A 23,302-nucleotide genomic window follows, 5' to 3' on the forward strand; every position below is an offset into this window, starting at 1 on the left:
ATGGCAAATGCAGCTCAGGACCTTCAGGAAAGCCATGCCATGGTAGTGTCAGTGCTTGCTGGACAACTGTGAGCCCCACAATGGGCCTAGTACCTGTGTGCCACCTTCTGAACACCAGTACCGTGGTGTAGATGCACGGCCCAGCCAGGCTAAATCAAATAATGCTTCTGGCATGGGATGCTTTCTGAAGTGTCTTTACACTAAGGAGAAGACCACAAACATTAGCTCAGTGAGCTCAAAATCTCTGTGCATTTGCAGGCCTAGGGTCTTGTTTCGCTTACAGAGACATGGTGGGATGGTTCCTACCTCTGTGTCGTAGCAAAGGGGGGTGCGGACTCTTTCTGATGGATGGTCAAGGAAGTCGAGGATAGGCTTCTGCCCTCTGTGAGAGTGCACTGAGCTCTGCCTGGGGGAGGCAGAGGAGCCAGCTGAGAACTGATGCAAATGGCTTAAAGAGGAGACTGGCAGCATCTGCTCCCTGCTTCCTAAACAGGAAGAACAAGAGGAAGGGGACGGGGGTGTGTCTGAGTTACAGCTGGGATGGAATTGTTTTCTTCACGCTGTCTGGTGTGATGCAGTGTTTTGGTTCTAGGAGAAAAACAACGTAGATACCACTCCGATGTTTCTATGTGCTTCTAAGCAGCGTTGTCCAGAGCTAAGGCCATTGTCAGTGGAGGGCCCAAGGAGCTGGGAGAAGACAGAATGAGGACAGCTGACTGAAAGTGGCCAAAGGAACGTTCCATACCATCTGACAGCAAGTGGAAGGAGTTTGGAAAAGGGGTGGGAGGTCATCTCTCTCTCTCCCGCTGCTCAGGGGCCAGGTGGGCATTAATTAGAGGGTGGTGAGCAAGTGCTTGTGCATCACTTGTTATGTACTGTCACATATATATGCATATATAGTCATAACTATTACTCTTTTCCTTTTATCTCTCTCAGTAAATAGGTTTATTTCAACCCACAGGTTGCACTTTGCTTTTTCTCAAGTCTCTTCCCCATCCCTCTGGGAAGGGGGCAGTGCACAAAGCACTGTCAGGTTATGAGACACCGTCCGGGTTAAACCACCACAGTCATTTTGGATGTGGAGCTCCTAGTGTTCTGATAACAGCAGATCTGTCCAGAGAGAGTTAACACAGGGCTTTGTGGTAGTTGGATAATTGCTGGCCATGGTGCTGATTCTTTCCTGGTTTATGGAGCTCGTTGAGTCCTCTCATGAAACTACACTGCACAGCTCCTTGCTTGCTGCTTGTTTTCCCTGCTGCACTGTCAACTCTGGGGGCTGGATTAGGGATTTTATTTTGCTGTGCTGTTTGGCCATGGCTTATATCATGATAAAACTTTCAGCTGACAAAATGAAGTTCTCTGTGTGTTCAGCTCTGCAGCCATCTTTGAGTTTTGGAAGTAATACTGCCAATATGATTAGTAATTACACCCTTGGCTTTGTCTCCTCAGAGAGCCCGGCTATGGAGGAGATAAGGGAGGACACTTTCCAGCAGTCCCTCATCCCCCCTTTCACTTCTTCTTCTTTCCCTAGAGCTTGAGAGCTAGTTGCAACAGCTCCTGAGAACTCTCACCATCCGTGGGATGTTCAAACCAGCGTGCTCCCATTGCTGCGTGTTGGTAATGTGTTTCAGGTTATGTTTCAGATGAAACAACCATTCAAGAATATGACTGAGAGATCGGCCCCAAGGCGGGATAGCTCTGCATGTCAGGGGGTGTGGGACGGTCTGGGCAGGTGCCTGGAGCAGTGGGCACCACCAGGAATTTGGAGCTTCATCTCTGAGCAACTGCAGAATCCTGAAAAACTGGAAGAATATTTGGAAAGGTGTGCACTGGCCCTGCTAATCCTGAAGAGGCACAAATCACTGCAGCGTGCCAGGGCCTGGCCCACACTTGCTGAGCTCTGTTCAGCACTCTTCAGCATCCTCAAGGGGAAGAGAGCCAGATCTGCTGGCAGTGCTGCAGCCTCTCCAACTCCTGGGACAGACCCTGCAGCAGCTCCAATTCCTGCTATAGGTCCTGGAGTTGCAAATATATACATTGTGCTGCTGTCCGTGGCTGTACCTCCCCCAGATATAGACAAGGCAGGAAAAGAGAAGAGCAAATGAAAAGTATTATTTGCAATCTTTCTCAGTAACCTATTCAGGGAATCTGGTTCCATATTTACATGAGCTCTCTGTGTGAGGAAATAGGAAGTAGATGGTAAATAAGAAGAGGAATAAATTGCAATGTTTATTTATAGATTACTGTATCACACTTACACAAACAAAATCAAACACACATAAAATATGAAGAACCATCACTGGCAAACGTGTGAGGAAAATGTGCACTTTATTGAATCCAGAATAGTGCATATTGCAACACTTTGCTGAGGGCATGTTTAATCTCCTTATTCCTCATGCTGTAAATGATGGGGTTCAGTGCTGGAGGCACTACTGAATACAGAAGTGCCACTGTCAGATCCAGGGATGGGGAGAAAATGGAGAAGGGCTTCAGGTAGGCAAAAAAGGCAGAGCTGAGAAACAGGGAGAGCACAGCCAGGTGAGGGAGGCACGTGGAGAAGGCTTTGTGCCGTCCCTGCTCAGAGGGCATCCTCAGCACAGCTCTGAAGATCTGCACATAGGACACTACAATGAAGACAAAACTCCCAAAAAACACAAGGACACTAAGCGCAATAAGCCCAATTTCCTTGAGATAGGACTGTGAGCAGGAGAGCTTAAGGATGTGGGGGATTTCACAGAAGAACTGATCCACAGCATTGCCTTGGCACAGAGGCAGTGAAAATGTATTGGCAGTGTGCAGCAGGGAATAGAGAAGCCCAGAGCCGCAGGCAGCTGCTGCCATGGTGGCACATGCTGTGCTGCCCAGCAGGGTCCCGTAGTGCAGGGGCTTGCAGATGGCAATGTAGCGGTCATAGGACATGATGGTGAGAACGCAACATTCTGCAGAGAGGAAGAAAACAAAGAAAAAGACCTGTGCAGCACATCCTGCGTAGGAGATGTGCCTGGTGTCCCAGAGGGCATTGGCCATGGCTTTGGGGAGAGTGGTGGAGATGCAGCCCAGGTCGAGGAGGGCGAGGTTGAGGAGGAAGAAGTACATGGGGGTGTGCAGGCGGTGGTCGCAGGCTACGGCTGTGCTGATGAGGCCGTTGCCCAGGAGGGCAGCCAGGTAGATGCCCAGCAAGAGCCAGAAGTGCAGGAGCTGCAGCTGCCGCGTGTCTGCCAACGCCAGGAGGAGGAACTCGCTGACGGAGCTGCTGTTGGGCATCTGCGGTTCCTGGGCATGGAGTCCTGTTCAGAGTGCAGAAGATAATGACAAGACAAGACCATTCTCTGAGAAACGCCTCCCGTCATGCTGTAAATTTTTTTCCTTCACTTTGGAAAATGTTCATTTAACTCCATAACTTCAGTTTATTTTCATGAGCTTCCCCTTCCCTTAAGAGTTGAAGCTTAAAGAGTGCATAAGATAATGATGAGTCAAGACCCTCCTCAGAAACAGTCCTCCCGACATGCTACAAAATTTTTCTTTATCTTTGGAATATGTTCCTTTATCTCCATAGTTTGTGTTCAATTCCATGAGCTTCAGCATCCCTTTAGAAGGAGATGGTTAAGGAGCTCTTACTTTCCTCTCATTTCATAACCATATCCCAGCTGCCTGAATATTTTTCTCTTCGGAGCAGTTTCTATGTCTCATATCTTTACTTCCAACTGCTTTTAGATCCCCCAAGCCCAGCCACTGTGCACTAAAATTAGTCTTAGAGAACTCTGCCAGTTTGCACGATAAGTGCACTATACATGTCTGCAGAAAACAACCTTAACTTCAACGGATTATATCCTGTAAGCAAAGAAGGGATGAAAGCTCATTCTCTGTGATCGTTTACAAAAAAAGTGAATGAGGAAAGAATAATGCGGGAGTGTCAGAGCTGTGTTCAAAGTTGACAGCCCCTTTTAGTTTTCTGCCTCCAATCCTTTTCCCCTCCCTAAGGATATAAAAGAAAAATCCCTGCCTTGTCTCTCCTCTTGCAAAGTGCTGTTGGTAACACTCAGGGTTGCAGTGTAGCTGTGATCCCCCTGTCCCAGGCAGCAGCTGTGGCAGCAGAAGGCCCCTGCCCTGCCCTGCCGGGGGGCTCCTTCCCCCCACACATCTCCCCGCAGCGCCCTGGGCAGCTCCCCGGGCAGGCTGAGTGCTGAGCCTGGCAGGCGGCAGAGTCCCTGCCCCGGCACACAGCCCCTGGGGCACAGCAGGGACCCTGCTCTGCACCACAGCCCTGGGCACCCGGCTGCACCCCCGGCTGCACAGCCTGCAGCCGTCCTGGGACACGCAGCCCTCAGGGCTGTGCTCACGGAAGCCCTGGTTGGGAGCAGACCTATTTCCATGATAAAGACACAGAGTGTCTGCAGTCTGATCTGCTTTGGAGTGTCCCAAATTTAGCCATCCCTCCTGTAAATGCACCTGCATTGCATTCAGCCAGACCCTTACCGTATCAAGGGCTGTGAAATATGCTCCTCCAGTGAGCTCACAGCCTGCTGTTACCATGAACTGTTTGTATATTCCCTCTAATTTCTCTTTCCTTCCCATGCCACCTGAGGTGTACAGGAGCTGCTCCTGGGCACAGCTGTCTCCCTTCAGCTCTGCCAACTTGTATGAGCGTTCTGTGTCCCAGGGGACCAGCTCAGCTCAGCATCAGAGGAGGTGATTTCCTTCTCCCCACAGCTCTCCCTGGATGTATCCATGGCCCTCATGAGCTGACAGCTCCTGCAAGGCAGCACGGTCATCACTGCGGAACGTACTTCAAAGTCAGCTCAATTAATCAACATGTCCAGAGGATTTCAAAAGCATGGATGTTCCAACTAAAAGAAATCGGACCACGACGGAAGCAAATGTCAAATCAGGAAACCTCTGCTCATGACCAGTATGATAAAAGTCACACAGATAAGGACAGGGAGGGGTTGACTTCTCCTGTTCTGGGCAGTGATAGCGCTGATGTAGTGCAGGCATAACATTACAGAATCATTCAATGGCTTAGGTTAGAGGGACCTTCAAAGTGAACCTAGTTTCAAGCCCCTAGCCGTGGGCAGGGATGCCAACCACCAGATCAGGCTGCCCAGGATCCCATCCATCCTGACCTTGAATGCCTCCAGGGATGGTGCACAAAAAACTTCTTTGGGCAACTTGTTCCACTTCCTTTGAGTAGACAATTTGTTCCTAACATGAAACCAAAATCTCCTCCCTCCAATTTAAAGCCATTACCCTTTCTCCTATTACTATCAGACCATCTCATCCCAACCGTAGGGTTCGGCATCTCATCCGCTGATGGAAAACCTGGGGCTGAAATGGGATCAGTACCCCAGAGCTCCATGGGAGCCTTATGTCCTCTTAGTTGAGTTCAGATGTGCACAGTGAGGTGTCTGTGTGTGAGCCCCTCATCTGAATGCTTGGTGTTTATTCAACAGGGACTCCATTGCTCACTCAGACACACTCAGAGATGCCCAAGGTGCCTGGAGTGATCCTAGTTGTGTGCTGGTGCTTGTAAAGCGTGGTGGAAAATCTCTGAGATAGACACCTCCTCCCTGAGCATCAGCTGAGGGCCAGAAGGGAGGTATTCTTGGCCATCCTAAATGCCACCACAGCCCTGTGCTCAGGGCACCCAGTGTGCCTTTTGCATCTGTCCCCATGGAGCATGTCGTGTTATTTCGCTGACCAAATGGATGAGCTCACAACAAAAGAGCCAGATCTTCCTCTCTGCTCCATCTGTGTCATACTCTGGAGTTCAAGGCATTACCAAATGCTCTACCAAAACTTTGGTACGTCTACATTCTTTCACTGATGACACCTTATTTTGCTCTGGGCTCTCATTTGAATGGCATCAGAAGAAGCCTAGGGTCATGCCAGTTCCCATTTCAGAGGAATCTCACAGACGTTGTTCCAGTTTGAAAGAAGAGGAAGAAAGATGAAATCAGCAGTTACGGATGTGTCATTCCCACTCCAGTTCCTGGTAAAATTATGGAGAAAATGATGCTGGGAATCACTGAAAAACACCTGAAGGACAATTATGCCATTGGTCACAGCCAACACGAGTTCATGAAGGGAAGGTCCTATTTAACTTGATGTCCTTTCAGTAAGAAGTCACCCATGTAATTGACCAAAGGAAGCCAACTGATGTTAACTATTAGGATTTGGGTAGAACTTTGAATACTGTTCCTCACAGTATCCTTCAGGATAAGATTTCCTGCAAAACCACTAGGCATAAACATAATGCGATGGGTGAGCATTTGGCCAATGAGACGGGCCCAAAGGATTACAGTGAACGTGTTCCATCAGGCAGGGGGACGGTCACTAGCAGGGTTCCCCAGGGCTCCATTTAGGGCCACTTCTCCTTAAAGTTTTCATCAGTGACTTGCATGTAGGACCAGAGGATGTTCTGAGCAAGTTTGCTGATGATACCAAATTGGGAGGTGCTGTTGCCTCCACTGAGGGTGGAGAGGCTTGCAGAGAGATGTGGACAAGTTAGAGAACTGGGCATGCAGCAACCACATGAAGTATAACAAGAACAAGGGACTGATTCCGCATCTGGGTAGGGTCAACCCTGGACATACACACTGACTGCGGATGGGACACTGTCTTTTTATCAGGGATGTGGGGGTCCTGGTTGAGCGAAGGTCATTGTCCCTCTCTGCTCTGCACTGCCGCAGCCTCACCTGGAGCACTGGGTGCACTTCTAGGCATCACAGAACATAAAGGACATAAAACTATGGGAGTGTGTCCAAAGGAGAGCACTGGAGGAGAACCCCAAGAAAGGAGTTACAACACCAAGATTGCTGGAGTTCAAGAAGCATTCAGACAACACTCGGTGATATGGTCTGCCATTTGAGTAGTTGCCTGGAGGCAGAAGTTGGACTTGAAAATCCTTGTGTGTCCTTTTTAGCTCAGGATATTCTAGGATTCTATGATCGTGGGTAGAAGCATGATGATGGAGTCACTATGTTGTCACAGTGGATAGGAGCTTATTGACACCTGAGTCATTGTGTTGTCTCGGTGGTGTAGAGAGCAGTGATGTCAGAATTACTGAGTTGTGGCAGCGGTCAGGATTACAGTGATGTCAGAGTCACTGCGCTGTTAAGGGGAGACAAGCTCAGTGAGTTCAGCACCGCTGTGTTATATCACAGCTGATATGAGCACAGTGGTGTTGCAGTCAGTCAGGAGCTCTGCATGTGGGTGAGCATCAAACATGGCATCCCCAGAACCAAACAGTGAAGAAATGGAGCCTCCACCTTGGGCCTGAGAGATCTGAAGTTCAAACTTCTGTTGTCACTGACTGCTTGTTCAGACTGGGCCCTTCTCACATCCCACAGTCCACAGGACAAACAGCCCAACCAAGACATGGGCCTCATGGCATCCTTGCACCCCATGCAGAGCCTGGGAGCTGCTGTCCCCTTGTCTTTCATTTGACCTCATGCAAACCTGCATCCCACTGCCCCAGGAAGGGCCCTGAGCCAGCAGGAGGGACAGGATCTCCCTGCCAAGGGTCTGGGGCTCAGGGCTTGGCCTTTCTGCTTCATAACACAAAGGAGGCTTTTCTCAGCATCACAGCCACCATCCCAGTGCCTTTGCCTGCCTGTCAGCATGGCTTCCAATTCTCTGCTCTAACAAGTCCCTGGGGAAGCTTGCTTGTTAGTGGCCCTCAGTGGGGCCCATTAATACTCCAAGAAACTTCTCTGTTCCTTCTGACTTGGTCTTCTTGAGCACTTTGTGCAGTCTCCTCTCTGCACTGAAGGTTGATGGACTCAGCAGCAAATGCCCCATAGGGCCCATTACTGCCTAAGGTGCCGTCCTGTGCCTTGCACCTTCCTGTCATCTTCTTCAGGTGTTCGAAACTTGTACAGCTAACTGGAGAGGTATCTGGAGAGAGCTTAAAGAGGAAGAGTTCAATGGTCATTTAAAAAGTCCAGTTATTTATTTATTGATAGCTGTATTTAAACAATAAGTTAAAACAGTACTTGGCAGTTGATTCTGACCCAGGATGTCCCATAATGAGCTTTGCTCCTTCACTGTTATGGACAAACGTCCTCTTAAGCTTTCCCCATCCCTTTCTATTCATGGCCCCATGGGACTAGCATCACTTTTCCTCACATCACTCTTCTCCTCTGCAGTCACCCGCTCACTGTTAAACCTCCTTTGCACCAACTCCCACTGGCTTTCCTCAGAGAACCAGCTGCACGTGGGCAATGACAGATTTCTCTTTTCTGCCAACAAACAGAAAGAAATGTGATGCAATTGAATGAACAGAAAAACACAGTGATCAACTGCATGCCTTATCCAAGCTGCATCTACTGAGATTTTTCTTTCACAAGGAGTACTTGTACAAGAAATGAGTTAGACAGAGATAGGAAGGGATAAATATAATCACAGTGAAGGAGTTGACAAGAGAGTCCATCAGACTTTGGAGAGATGGAGCAGGTTCCAGTAATCTCCCTGAAGGTCACAGATCAGCCAGGTAGTTGGGAGGTATTTGAACGAAGAAAGAGCAAGGGATGGGGAAATGTGGAGAGCAGTGGGAAGAGCGTGTGTCCGGATGCCTGCTGAAAACATGGCCTTCGACATGGTCATTAATTTAGCAGACCTGGAGACCCCTGGAGGATGAGGGACATGAAATACGCAGCAGGGTAGAGCAGCGGTGGACGCTGGGCATTAGTCACAGGGCATTGCAACTGGCACCGCTGTCTGTGTCGCTGTACCTGAAGACATCTGTCGTGCAAACACAATTCTGGAAAGCACTGTCCATTCTGTAAAATGAATTATAATTATAAAAATTACTTAAAATTGCCTCAACGTCTGGTGTTACAACTTAAAATGAAAAAGAACTTAGGAGTATTTCTGAAGTTGAGAAGTGCGTGAACACATTTTTGCTCATTTCCGTCTTTGTCTCTGAACTTTGCTTCAGTTTTATTGACAAGAACATCTTTCAGCCTTACAGCTTCAACAAGAAAAGGAGATCCATTTGTGTCTTGCACAGAGCCTGGAGTCCCCCCAGAATTTCCCTGCCCAGAACCTTCTGTGACAGCTCTCAGTCTTTGCACTGACAGAGTCACACTGTGGTTCTGATCTGTCTTCGTGCTCTCAGTCCTTGTTTTCGATGGTCACATGCAGCACAGGATGCTTCTTGCTCTGGAAACATCTGCTCTCTTCCCATCAGCAATAGGCCATGAGCACATGGGATCACATGATATCCCAGGCTGGAAGGGAACCTGGGGGATGTCTGCAGTCCAACCCGGGACAAAGAGGGACAGACCAAGTTGTTCAGCATTTGCTCCTGATGCATTTTGAAAACCTCCATGGGCAAAGACTGCAGAGCCTCACTGGGTGACCTGACATTAGACATTTGGAACACACTCCAACCATTCCTAGGATCATGGTGTGGGGCATGGAACAGGTGTGGAACAGGAATCACAAAGAAATAGTGGGTGACACATCCCTGGATATGTTGAAGATGCCGAGGGCCCCAGGCATCCAGATCTACTGGCTGACAGCCCTGCCCACACCAAGGGGGTTGGAACTGGATGGTCTTTAAGGTCTTTTCCAAGCCAGGCCCTTTAAGAGTTCTGTGATTCCTGTCACTCAGGATCCTGTTTGCTTAGGTATTCCCTGATCACCTCCTCTTTCACCAAGGGCACATCTGCCTTCCACCAGCATTTCCCACCTGTCTCTGGCACCTAGGATTCCAAGAAGCCCAGTCCAACTAATCAACAGTGAGGTCAGGAAGGAAAGGACCAAGGACTCAGAGCAGGAGCTCACATGCAGGCAACTCACTGTGCACACCTGATCTGATCCAGAGAAATCCCAGCTCCTGTAGGTCAGTGGGGAGCTGAATCCCATTCGAGCCCAAGGGTTTCCATCTAGGGATGAGATGCCTGCACTGCCTCAGCTGAATCAGTGCCTTGCACAGGGGAAGTCCACCCCTCCCTGTCCTTCTCTGTGTGCCCTTTTTGTTACAGCAAACACTCTCCAGTAGGACTAAGCATGTGTCTGGAGTTGGTCACTGTCCACTGGACATTTGGTGGTTAATGCAGTTGATTTCCGAGTACAGTCATGATGCTGTTGTCTTTCAGGAGCTGTTGGCTGTGGAGACCCAGGGACATCTCAGGGGAGATGAGTGGGGAGGATAAAAATGAAATCCTCAGCTGCTGTTTTGGGCCAGGCTCCAGGGATACGGGGAGATCCTACAAGTGGGCAGTTCTGTAGAGAGGCAGCTGTGCCCAGGAGCAGCTCTTCTGCACAGCAGAGCAGGGCTGAGGGAATGAATTGCAGGTGTCATGAGGAGAGAAGAGAAAGAAGAGAGGGATTACAGGATGTATGGGCTGTGAGCAGGCTGAGAGCTCACTGCAGGAGGATTGCTCACAGCTCTTGACAAGGTAAGTCTCTCGCTGCAGGCCATGAAGCTGCTTTTCCTGGAGGTATCATGAATTTGAGACAACTCATAGCAGATCAGGCTGAAGACACAATGTTTCCTAACTGTGGGGAAGGACCTGCTCCAGCTGAGGGCTTCTGTGCTGCAGTGTCAGAGCACAGCCCTGAGGGCTGCGTGTCCCAGGATGGCTGCAGGCTGTGCAGCCGGGGGTGCAGCCGGGTGCCCAGGGCTGTGGTGCAGAGCAGGGTCCCTGCTGTGCCCCAGGGGCTGTGTGCCGGGGCAGGGACTCTGCCGCCTGCCAGGCTCAGCACTCAGCCTGCCCGGGGAGCTGCCCAGGGCGCTGTGGGGCGATGTGGGGGGGTAAGGAGCCCCCCAGCAGGGAAGGGGCCTTCTGCTGCCACAGCTGCTGCCTGGGGCAGGGGGATCACGGCTACACTGCACCATAGGGTGTTTCCAAAGAAGAGAGACAAGGCAGGGATTTTCCCTTTCCTTCTCATAGTAAAAAGGAGAGAAGGCAGAATTCTAGAAGGGGCTGTCGGCTTTGTCGGCATCTTTGAGAATCCTGAAATGCACTTTTTTCAATCACGTGTTTTGTGAACACTCACACAGAATGAGCTTTCAGACTCTGCTTTCTTAAATGATGGAACCAGTTGAAATCGTTGTTGTTTTCTGCAGACATGAATTATGCACTTACCTGCAGAAAGGCAGCTTTCCCTAACAGAAATTTAAGGGCACAGAGTTTGGGGCTGGGGGCTTTACATTCACTTCAGGTTAAGATATGAGATATGGTAGCAGATGAAAATATCCTGGAAAGTAGGATACGAACAGAAAATGAGAGGTAAGCAAAAGCTCCATAAGCTTCTTCAGCTTCTGGATTTCTGACGTTCACAAAATTAATTTCAGGTAATGGAGTTAAATGAACATTGTCCTAAAAGAAAGAAAATGTTTCATAGTATACCAGGAGGTGTGACTCTGAGAATGGCCTTGACTAGTCATTATGTTCTGCACTCTGAACAGACTCCATGCCCAGAAACTGCAGATGCCCAACAGCAGCTCCATCAGCGAGTTCCTCCTCCTGGCGTTGGCAGACACGCGGCAGCTGCAGCTCCTGCACTTCTGGCTCTTGCTGGGCATCTACCTGGCTGCCCTCCTGGGCAACGGCCTCATCAGCACAGCCGTAGCCTGCGACCACCGCCTGCACACCCCCATGTACTTCTTCCTCCTCAACCTCGCCCTCCTCGGCCTGGGCTGCATCTCCACCACTCTCCCCAAAGCCATGGCCAATGCCCTCTGGCACACCAGAGCCATCTCCTACGCAGGATGTGTTGCACAGGTCTTTTTCTTTCTCTTCTTCATCTCAGCAGAATATTCCATTCTCACCATCATGTCCTATGACCGCTATGTTGCCATCTGCAAGCCCCTGCACTACGGGACCCTGCTGGGCAGCAGAGCTTGTGCCACCATGGCAGCAGCTGCCTGGGGCACTGGGGTCCTTAATTCCGTGCTGCACACTGCCAATACATTTTCTCTGCCTCTGTGCCAAGACAATGCTGTGGATCAGTTCTTCTGTGAAATCCCCCACATCCTCAAGCTCTCCTGCTCAGATGCCTACCTCAGGGAAGTTGGGCTTATTGTCTTTAGTGCCCTTGCTTTACTTGGTTGTTTTGTATTCATTCTGTTCTCCTATGTGCAGATCTTCAGGGCCGTGCTGAGGATGCCCTCTGTGCAGGGACGACACAAAGCCTTCTCCACGTGCCTCCCTCACCTGGCCGTGCTCTCCCTTCTTGTCTGCTCTGCCTTTTTTGCCTACCTGAAGCCTCCCTCCATCTCCTCCCCATTCCTGGACCAGCTGGTTTCATTTCTGTACTCAGTGGTGCCTCCAGCACTGAACCCTCTCATCTACAGCATAAGGAACCAGGAGCTCAAGGATGCTCTGTGGAAACTCATGACCAAACGTCTTTTGAAAGCAATGAACTGCCCATCTTTATCTATATAGGGCTTGTAATGCAGATTTTTATAGAAACAATCAATCTTATTATGGATTGTGTGGGGTTTTTTTGTTTGTTTTGTTTTTTTTGTTTTTTTGTTTCGTTTTGTTTGGTTTGTTGTATTAAGAACAATATATTAAAAGGGTTTTTTTTTTTGGCATATTTCAACTTTTCAACTGTTTTAATGCTTTTCACTGAAATGTCATCACCCCTATCAATTCCTATTCAGCTTGTACGTGTACAGTGTGACCCATACAATCTGTACATATGGAACCCGGCTCTGTAAATCTTAACAGAGCAAAGGAAATGCAATGACTTTGTCTGTCATTCTTCTTGTGAGACATTTCTGGAGTTGCCAGGGTCAGTTGTTCTCAGAAACCCACAATCAGGCAGGAAGCATATAGCTGTTAATCCAACTGTGCGGTGACTTCAGCCTGCAATATCTGACGGGCCATCCCTTGGCTCCTGGCTGGGGTCTGTGCTTTCAGGCTCACATCTGTCAGAACCTCTGGCAGGCCAGCAGCAGCACCTGGTTTGCTTGTGAGATCCCCTCTTCCTTAGTCCCTGTGAGACCCTGCATAGGAACAGGTCTTGGATAGGTGTTCTCATGTCAGAGGCTTAAACATTTCCCTGAAGTCACCCATCAGTGCTTTTTTCCATCTGCCACACAGAGGTGGGCACTGCCTCCAGCATGCCCTGGGGTAGCTGAAGCATGCATGAGAGCCCAGGAAAAGTCCCTCAGGACTCTCAGGAGCCATTCTGGAGCATGAATTTGTAGGTAGGAGATGTGACTCTGGGGTAGTGCAGAGCTGCTGGGCAGATGGTGCAGGTTCTCCTGCAAGAGCTTTGTGTCCTTCTCCTCCCTGACAGCAGTGCCACTTCTGTCTCAGGAATGGAACAGCCAACAGAGGTGAGACAGAAACTTTTCAAGAAAAGGCTCAGTATTGCACCGAGAGACAGAATTTAGTGGTGCGGTGGTGGTGTGCTGACCTGAACCTCAATCCCACAGCCCCTTAGCCTTGCAGCTCCTGTGGCTTGGTGGCAGTGCTGCTGTGTGGCTGCAAACACAAGCAAGGACACGCAGTGGGCACTTCTGTCACACAGATTGTTTCCACCACAGCAAGTCTATCGTTAGCAGAGATCTCCTCATGGCAGTGCCTGAAGGCTCAGGGCTTCTTTAAAAGTTGCTGCCAGGAACATTCCCAAGCAATGGATGGCTCAGATTCCCAGACTTACTCTCCCACTCATGCTAAAACCAAGCTTTAATTGCTAGCATTAAAATGTGATATTTAGTGCTAGCCCTCACTGCATTCCAAAGCAAAACACTGATCCATAATGCTTGCCCATATCCTTACACTGGCCTGAAAACCTTAGCAGAACACCAAGACCTCTCACTAAACCTTTGCTTCATCTCTGCCCCGAAAGGTGAGATTTGACCCTTAATCCCTATCCTGAACACCCAACACCCACAGACACTGTTCCTGTGCTCTGTCCTCCTCACCTTCAACCTCTCCCCTAACCCAAACATTGGGTACTTGGCTCTTCAGGGCAGAGCAGGATTCGTGGAGTCTTTGAGCAAATGCATTTAGTGCAGTGATGAATGTGAAGAGATGTATGTACATCATGGGTGGGTCGGAATGTACATCGAACAGGTGGGTCGGAATGCTGCAGTGAGCTCAGCTCTACCTCAGGACCTCATGGGCCTGCAGGTGGCACGTGGCTGTGAAGGTGGCAGTGAGATCCCTTCCGTCTGTGGAGTTGATAGGCCAGCACCAGGAAGGTGTCACAGGAAGGAATGGTGTGCTCACTTCTGCCTGAAGCAGCTGTTGGTCAGCCCTTGACTTCTGGCTGGGATCTGTGCATACAGGATCACATCTGCGGTGTCACTGAGAGGCCGACAGAAAATGCCAGGTTGACATGTTGACTGTGGGATCCTCCCTGCCTAAGCACCTGGTGGGCTCCATAGAGGAAGGAGGACTTTTTGTTTGTGTGAGGGACTGTGATGGCTGTTCTGTGTGAGTACACAACTCGACAGCAGGAGGGACATGACCTGGTCGTGTCTACCCAAGAAGCTGTCACGTGCCTTGGAAGATGATGGTGACGTTGCTTCTTCTCAGTGGCTGACAGGCCACAAGAAAACTGATGGGCAGTGTTTCCTTGGGAAGTGATTTCCAACATGACGGAGTTTACCTTGGTAGTGGAAATGTGCAAGGGGGGAAAAAACCTACCCCAGAGTGCAGCTTGAAATCTAGAGTCTGGGCATGAAGAGGAAGAAACGTCACTGGACGGGTTATGATGTGGGGCCATGCAAAGGGATCACTCCATGGCTTTGTGTTTCAAGGGATGTTCAGAGAGGCTTGAGAGACATCAGCGATTGCAGTGCCAGGGTCCGAGCAGGATAGAGAGGAGAGGTGGGTGTCTGCAGACCACAGGGAAATAGGGGCTGGGCTGGAACAGCACAGGAAAGCACGCAGAGGAGAAGACAGTGGGTGCTGGTGAGGATTGAAGGCCCCAACAGCAATAAGGTCTTTGTCCCCTTGGCTATGGTTTAGGAGGAGATTTATTATTCTCATGGTAATGAGGCCTCACTGCCTCCTTGCATCCCTGTGTAGAATCTGGGAGGTGTCACACCGTTGTCCTTCACATGGCATAGAATCGGCCCCAACCCCACCAACCCCAGGACAAGCCCTGAGCCAGATACGATGGATCTCCCCTCAGGTGTCTGGATGTCAGGCCTTGGCCCTTCTTCATCAAACATACCAAGAGATTTCTCAGCACAATGCTTTACCTGACTGTAATCATTGCTTCCAATTACCTGCTCTAACAAGTCCAAGGGGAGGCTGTGTTGGTAATGTCCCTCTGTGGGCCCCATTAGTACTCCCAGAACCTTCAGCTTTTCCTTCTGACTTGACTTTCTCAAATGCTTACAACATTCTCCTCTCAGTACCTCAGGCTGATAGACGTAGCATCAAATTTACCGCGAGTCTCTCTGAAGTGCAGAAAGTTGCAATGAGCCATGCCTGTTCCATCATGTGCTGGAAGTCAAGATTTATACAGCTAGGTGGAGAGGTTTCATAATGTAGTAAAGGAAGATTTCAAAGGGCACCCAATAGAAATGTTTTCTGATATGAAGCAGTGCATCTTGTAGCTTCTGGAGCATCATTCTCCCATTGATGTTGATCCAGAGTGTCTCCTAAGGAGATCTGCATAGGCAGGAAAAGCAATTGCTTCAGCTCTGACGCAGTACAGACAACCTGACTGCTCACCTCCCCACGCCTGATGTGTCAGCTCTACGCCACCTGGCACTTGCATCACTTTTCCCTACAGCAGACACTGAAGTCTGCAGCTGGATGTTACAGCTCCTTTACGCCGTTCCTTTACCTGCTTTCCTTAGAGAGTTGTCTGCACACAGACACAGGATGTTTCTTCCTACTTTAAAACAAACAACAGTAAAACATGATACAGTTTCCCTAAAATCAGCCATATCCCACCTGCGTGGTTTACCTCCCTAAAAGGATAACTGCTTTACATAGATAGATAGGAAATGAGTAATGTCAATATGAAAAGCATATGACCTGAAGGTTAAATGATAAGTCAGCTCTGCTGCACTGTGTGATCACAAGCACCTAGTGTCATCTCCAAAGGCCCACGAGGTCCTGTCTGGGATGGACAGCTGTCCAAGAGGACCTGCAGGAGACCAGAGCCCTCTGGAAGCTGCAGATGGAAGTTGGGAAGAGGGTCTCAGGGCAGTACACTGCCAACAGTTGTCTTGGTCCCTGTAGCTGCAGCCCAATCCAGCACACTAAGTGCCCCCCAGAGAAGTCAGTGGATCCCTGGGGGTGACCCAGCACTGAAATGGCTACTGATAAGCTGAGTAACTCTGCCTTATTCTCAGTACACACAAACATCCGTGAGCTACTTTGGGTCATCGGTGTCAAATTCAGCCTGAAAGACTCAAGTATAGATCACAGTCACTGTGGTGAAAGCCATCACGCTGGAAAAACATCCCCACCAAACTATGGAAATTAAAAAGGAATAGTGTGAAAAGACTCATCAGGTCAGTCCTCAGATGAAGGTATGGAAAATGTATCTGCTACAGAGTTGGAGAGCAAAAAGCATTGGATTATGCCTCAAATAACTAAAAGAGGCCTAACTCACTTAATCCATGAGCTAATGCAAACACTATCAGAGTGAAGGACACTGGTTTATGCCATAACATGAGGAAGAAAGTAGGTCGCTGGTGTATGAAATGTCATTCCTGTGTTATGAGCAGTGCAGATAACGCTGCAGTAGAAGCTCCAGGCCAGCAGCAATATACTGAAGCCATGGTTGTAGCAGAAGGCTCTTTGAGCATCTGAGCACAAGTTCTCATTATCAAAATGAACGTGGAGGCCACCACTGCAAAAATGCTGCTTCACATCATCTTTTCTCAGTGGACTCTGCTGCACATCATCATGTCCAGTATCAGAACCACTGGGCCAGCAGCTGGAAGGAGTCATTGTGGGGACAGGAAGAGCATCCCTACACCACTCATACCAGCAGGGATAGGACAGGGCAGAGGAGCAAGGGAGAGTCAGGCTGAGGACAGGTGACTGGAGTGCTGATGCCAGGTCACTGTCACTGCAGCTCCCAAATGGCCCCTGGAAGATGTGCAGGCCAGCAGCACTGGGAGGTCATTGAGTGCATCAGCAATGACAGTACTGGAGAGGGAACGGTGAGGTGGGTGGCTGAGCCCCATCCAGGTGCTGGATGAAGGTCCTCTCTGGTGCAGCCACCTACGGCAGGAGGGCAAGCAAAGCATGTTCCTTCTCATCCAGCTGTGCCTGAACACACAGTGATGTTCCACAGCCCTTCTCCAGGCCCAGCCCTCCTCCCACACAGCCTTGCCCAGGCTGGTGTGTCCATGCTGGCCTGGCAGCAGCACCTGGTTCCCTCCTGCTTCCCTCCCTGTGCTCCCTGAGGGACCCTGAGCTGGTGGAGCTGCTCTGCAGAGCAAGGGAGCTGTGGTGCCCTGGGACACCGGGCTGACCCTGTGATGCTCAGGGTGGGAAGCAAACCCAGCTGGACGGGATCTGCTGAGTCCCTCTCCATCTGCACTGGTGGCTCAGCAGCACCACTGCAGAGCCCTCATTTGCCTGTGGGCTCCTCAGGTTCCCCTGTTCCTTTGGATCAATGGTCTATCATTCCATAAGGAATCATTCATTGCCCACTCAGACTCTTACACTGTCCCTGGAGATCCCCCGGCATCTCCTGGCTGCTCCAGATTCCTCTCCAGGACAGCATCTGCCATCAGCCCTTTAGCAGCAGGGGCAGCCCCACACAGTTCTGTTCAAGACCAGTGAATGTTTGCTGGGCCATGTACAACCAAGAAGGGAGCTCTTGTCCATTCTTTGGTCCTCACAGATTATCCTGAGACTCTGAACCATGTAGAACCCCAGGAAAGCAAGAGGACTTACCCAAGGGCTACGCCATGTCTGTATTCCTAGCACAGCTTAGGAAGAGTTGTGCAGGCCTCTGGCCTTGCCCTGAACAGCCCCTTCTGTTACAATTGTCCCAGAAGGGCGGCCAGATGTGTCACAGTGCTGCACACTGCCTGCCCTGCCTGCAGCCACAGGGACACCACTGTACAGGCAACAGCACTGTCACCAATTGCACCAGAACCGAGAGCAAACACAAATGCAAGGACACAGGAGAACAGCTGGAACTGTAAAGAGAGCAGCACTGAAAAGACCACGTCCTGCTGCTGCCCGTGGCTGTGGCTCCAGGGCTCCAGAAGCAGCAGCACAACTCAAAGGCAGCAGAGTCCCCACCAGGCACTGACAGACATCCCTCAGGGACACTGCTGCTTCGTGTGACATTTGTTTCTTAGGTCCTGAGCCTCTTCAGATGATCCAGACCAGATGGGAGACAAAACAAATGATCTGTTGATTTTGTTATCTACTCAATCAACATGGTTTCTTACATAGAACAGGTTCATCACATACAAGTAAAATAAGAAAACATAAAGACTGATGATGAATATTATTTAATTGGAATTGAATTTATCATAAGTATGACAAACTGGCATAAAGAAGAAATAGAAACACCACATAAAATCTATCAGGATTTTCCTAAATTTTCTGTAGTCTTGAGAGCATGATGAATATCTCTCTGGTGCTGAAACAGGGTATGTTGGAGTATCTTCCTGAGGGCACCCTTGAGCTCCTGGTTCCTCATGCTGTAGATGAGGGGGTTCAGTGTCGGAGGCACCACTGTGTACAGAAATGACACCAGCAGGTCCAGGGATGGGGAAGAGAGGGAGGGAGGCTTCAGGTAGGCAAACATCACAGTGCTGACAAAGAGGGTGAGCACGGCCAGGTGAGGGAGGCACGTGGAGAAGGCTTTGTGCCGTACCTGCTCAGAGGGCATCCTCAGCACGGCCCTGAAGATCTGCACATAGGAGAATAGAATGAAAGCAAAACACTCAAAAAAGATGATGACACCAGCCATAATAAGCCCAGCTTCCCGGAGGTAGGCATCTGAGCAGGAGAGCTTGAGGATGTGGGGGATTTCACAGAAGAACTGATCCACAGCATTGTCTTGGCACAGAGGCAGTGAAAATGTATTGGCCGTGTGCAGCAGGGAATAGAGAAGCCCAGTGCCCCAGGCAGCTGCTGCCATGGTGGCACAAGCTCTGCTGCCCAGCAGGGTCCCGTAGTGCAGGGGCTTGCAGATGGCAATGTAGCGGTCATAGGACATGATGGTGAGAATGGAATATTCTGCTGAGAGGAAGAAGAGAAAGAAGAAGACCTGTGCAGCACATCCTGTGTAGGAGATGTGCCTGGTGTGCCAGAGGGCATTGGCCATGGCTTTGGGGAGAGTGGTGGAGATGCAGCCCAGGTCGAGGAGGGCGAGGTTGAGGAGGAAGAAGTACATGGGGGTGTGCAGGCGGTGGTCGCAGGCTACGGCTGTGCTGATGAGGCCGTTGCCCAGGAGGGCAGCCAGGTAGATGCCCAGCAAGAGCCAGAAGTGCAGGAGCTGCAGCTGCCGCGTGTCTGCCAAGGCCAGGAGGAGGAACTTGCTGATGGAGCTGCTGTTGGGCATCTGCGGTTCCTGAGCATGGAGTCCTGTTCAGAGTGCAGAAGATAATGATGAGTCGATACCATTCTCAGAGACACTCCTCCTGCAGCACTTTGAAAATGCATTTAACTCCATAGCATGAGTTTATTTTCATGAGCTTCAGAATGATGTAAGAAGTAGAAACTTAAGGAGCGTTTAGTTTCCTCTCATTTCCTAATCATATCCCAGGCTCCTGGATATTTTCCTGATATCGCAGGAGCTGTTTCCACATCTCTTTTATTTACCCCAACTGCTCTTAGAGCCCCTAACCCTAACTTCTATGTACTTCAACTTGTTAGAGAAATCTGTTGGATTGGAGGCTAAGTACATTATTCATGACTGCAGAGAATGACAATAATTTTAGCTCTTGCTGTCCTTTGGGGGAGGAGAGGCTGAAAGAACATGAGGAGATTGTTCATATAACAGCAGACTGAGAAAGGTACAATACAGGGTACTCAGAGATGTGTTCATATTTTCTTGCTCTCTTCAGATTTCTGCCTCCAATCCTTTTCCCTTCTCTTAGGGTATAAAAGAAAAATCCCTGCCCTGTCTCTCCTCTTGCAAAGAGGAGCAAACACCTTTGGAAACACCCTATGGTGCACTGTAGCTGTGATCCCCCTGCCCCAGGCAGCAGCTGTGGCAGCAGAAGGCCCCTGCCCTGCCCTGCCGGGGGGCTCCTTCCCCCCACACGTCTCCCCGCAGCGCCCTGGGCAGCTCCCCGGGCAGGCTGAGTGCTGAGCCTGGCAGGCGGCAGAGTCCCTGCCCCGGCACACAGCCCCTGGGGCACAGCAGGGACCCTGCTCTGCACCACAGCCCTGGGCACCCGGCTGCACCCCTGGCTGCACAGCCTGCAGCCGTCCTGGGGCACGCAGCCCTCAGGGCTGTGCTCTGTCGCTGCAGCACAGAAGCCCTCATCTGGAGCAGTTCCTTCTCCATGATTAGCAAAAATGGTATGTCTTCTGGCCGATCTCCTATGGGTTGTCTCAAATTTTGTGATTGCCCAATAAAAGCAGCTGCATTGCCTGCAGCATGACTTACCTTGCCACGAGCTGTGAGCAGTCCTCCTGCAGTGAGCTCATAGGCTGTTCACACCCCATACATCCTGTAATCTCTCTGTCCTTTCTCTTCTATCTTCATGTCATCTGCAGAACATTCCCCCAGCCCTGCTGTTCTGTGCAGAAGAGCTGCTCCTGGACACAGCTGTCTCACTGCAGCACTGCCCACTTGTAGGTGTTCCTTGTGTCCCAGGAGCTCAGCCCAGATCAGCAGCAGAGGATGTCATTTTCATCCTCTCTTCTCATCTCCCCTGAGATGTCCCTGGGTCTCCATGGGCAACAGCTCCTGAAAGACAACAGCATCATGTCTATGCTTTGAAATCTGCTGAATTAACCACCAAATATCCAGTGGACAGTGACCAATTCCAGACATATGGTTAGTCGTACCAGAGAGTGTTTGCTGTCACAAAAAAGGCACATGGAGAAGGACAGAGAGGGGTGGACTTTCGCTGTGCAGGGCAGCAGTCCATGCAGCTGCAAATGCAGCACTGGGTCGTCAGGAAAGTCATGCCCTAAGAGTGTCTGCACTGCTTGGATAACCCTGAGCCCCACAATGGATGTACTGCCCTTATGCCACCTACTGAACACAAAAAGCAAAGATGAGCTATCCAGCCAGTCTAAGTCCAATGTCACTATCCAATTAGGATGTTTTCTACCCTCTGTGAGAGTGCACTGAGCTGTGCCTGGGGATGGCAGAAGAGCCACACCAGAGTGAATAGAAATGCCAAACAGAGGAGCCCAACAGTGTCTGTTCCTGGCTTCCTGATCAGGAAGAGCAAGTGGAAGGTGCCCTCTACGCACACATGGGAGCCTCATGTTATCAGGCCCTTGTCCACTTTTTGGGCCTTTTCACTCTTGTGTCTGCAGCAGGGACAGCACGGCAGGGCATACACGAACCAGGAGATCCCTGGAGAGCACAGATGACAGCTTTGTGACCATGCCATTGAGGAAGCAAAAAGGAGAGGTGTTCTGCTGGGTCTCATACTCACCAGCCAGGAAGGGCTGGTGGGAAATGTGAAGATCAAAGAGAACATGGGCTACTACTCCAGCAGGATAAGGCTCTCAAGGGAATAGGTTCAAAACATGTGATAACTGTCTAAGGATCACTGGTTCCAAGCAGAGTCAGACCATTCCAAGGAAGAGGAAGCCAAGTGAAATTGTCAGAAGTCCTGCAGGAATGGTAATGGATTGACCTAGTCAAACCCAAACACAGAAAGGAAGCATACAGGACGTGGAAACAAGAAGAGGTCACCTGGCAGCAATGCAGAGACTTTGTCCAGCGTACTTACTGAGGTAAGCTTAGGAATGTTAGAGTTCAACTGCAATTGAATATGCCCAGGCATATCACAGACAAGAAGGGCTTGTAGAAATGTGTAGGTGACAAAAGGAAGGCAAGGGAGAATGCGGGCCCTGAGTAGAATGAGGCAGGGAACCTGGTGAGACAGGACATGGAAAAGTCTCTGATACTCCTTTCCTTCCTGACCTCACTGTTTAATATTTGGACTGGGCTTCTTGGAATCCCAGGTGCCAGAGACTGGTGGGAAATGTTGGTGCAAGGCAGATGTGCCCTGAGTGAAAGAGGACGTGATCAGGGAATACCTAAGCAAACAAGATCCTGAGTTGGAAGAGAGTGAGAGGATCACAGAATCCTTGAATGACTTGGGTTGGAAATGACATTAAAGACTATCCAGTTCCAACTCCCTTGCTGTGGGCAGAGCTGTCACGCGGTAGATCTGGATGCCTGGGGCCCTCGACATCTTCAACATCTGCAGGGATGTGTCACCTGCTACTTCTTCGGGATTCCTATTCCACACCTGCTCCATGCCTCACATCATGATCTTAGGAATAGCAGGAATGCGTTCCAAATGTCTAATGTCAGGTCACTCATTGAGGCTCTGCAGTCTCTGCCCATGGAGGTTTTCAAAATGCATCAGGAGCAAATGCTGAACAACTTGGTCTGTCCCTCTTTGTCCTGGGTTGGACGGCAGACATCCCCCAGGTTCCCTTCCAGCCTGGGTTACCTTGTGATCCCATGTGCTCGTGGCCTATTGCTGATGGGAAGAGAGCAGATGTTTATAGGGCATGAAGCATCCTGTGCAGCATGTGACCATCGAAAACAAGGTCTGAGAGCAAGAAGAGAGATCAGAACCACAGTGTGACTCTGTCAGTGCAAAGACTGAGAGCTGTGACAGAACATTCTGAACAGGGAAATTCTGGGGGGACTCCAGGCTCTGTGCAAGACACAAATGGATCTCCTTTTCTTGTTGAAGCTGTAAGGCTGAAAGATGTTCTTGTCAATAAAACTGAAGCAAAGTTCAGAGACAAAGACAGAAATGAGCAAAAATGTGTTAACGCACTTCTCAAGTTCAGAAATACTCCTAAGTTCTTTTTCTTTTTAAGTTGTAACACCAGACTTCGAGGCAATTTTAAGTAATTTTTATAATTATAATTCATTTTACAGAATGGACAGTGCTTTCCAGAATTGTGTTTGCAGGACAGATGTCTTCAGGTACAGGGACACAGACAGCGGAGCCAGTGCCAATGCCCTGTGACTAATGCCCAGCGTCCACCGCTGCTCTACCTTGCTGTGTATTTCATGTCCCTCATCCTCCAGGGGTCTCCAGGTCTGCTAAATTAATGACCATGTCCAAGGCCATGTTTTCAGCAGGCATCTGGACACACGCTCTTCCCACTGCTCTCCACATTTCCCCATCCCTTGCTCTTTCTTCGTTCAAATACCTCCCAACTACCTGGCTGAT

General features: G+C 49.9%; 2 protein-coding genes across 2 annotated transcripts in view; one reads left to right on the forward strand and one right to left on the reverse strand.

Annotated features, from left to right (window-relative positions):
* LOC107049234 (olfactory receptor 14A16-like) overlaps positions 1-23,302 on the forward strand; it is a 164,388-nt gene that overhangs the window by 135,496 nt on the left and 5,590 nt on the right.
* On the reverse strand, positions 19,090-19,455 carry LOC121107937 (olfactory receptor 14I1-like; the record flags this gene model as incomplete). The annotated part of the gene is made up of 1 exon (XM_040654537.1): positions 19,090-19,455. A coding segment is annotated over one exon (366 nt), but the record flags the coding sequence as incomplete, so codon positions are not given.

Source organism: Gallus gallus, chromosome 33 (assembly GCF_016699485.2).
Source record: "Gallus gallus isolate bGalGal1 chromosome 33, bGalGal1.mat.broiler.GRCg7b, whole genome shotgun sequence".
In the NCBI taxonomy this organism is placed as follows: Eukaryota; Metazoa; Chordata; class Aves; order Galliformes; family Phasianidae; genus Gallus; species Gallus gallus.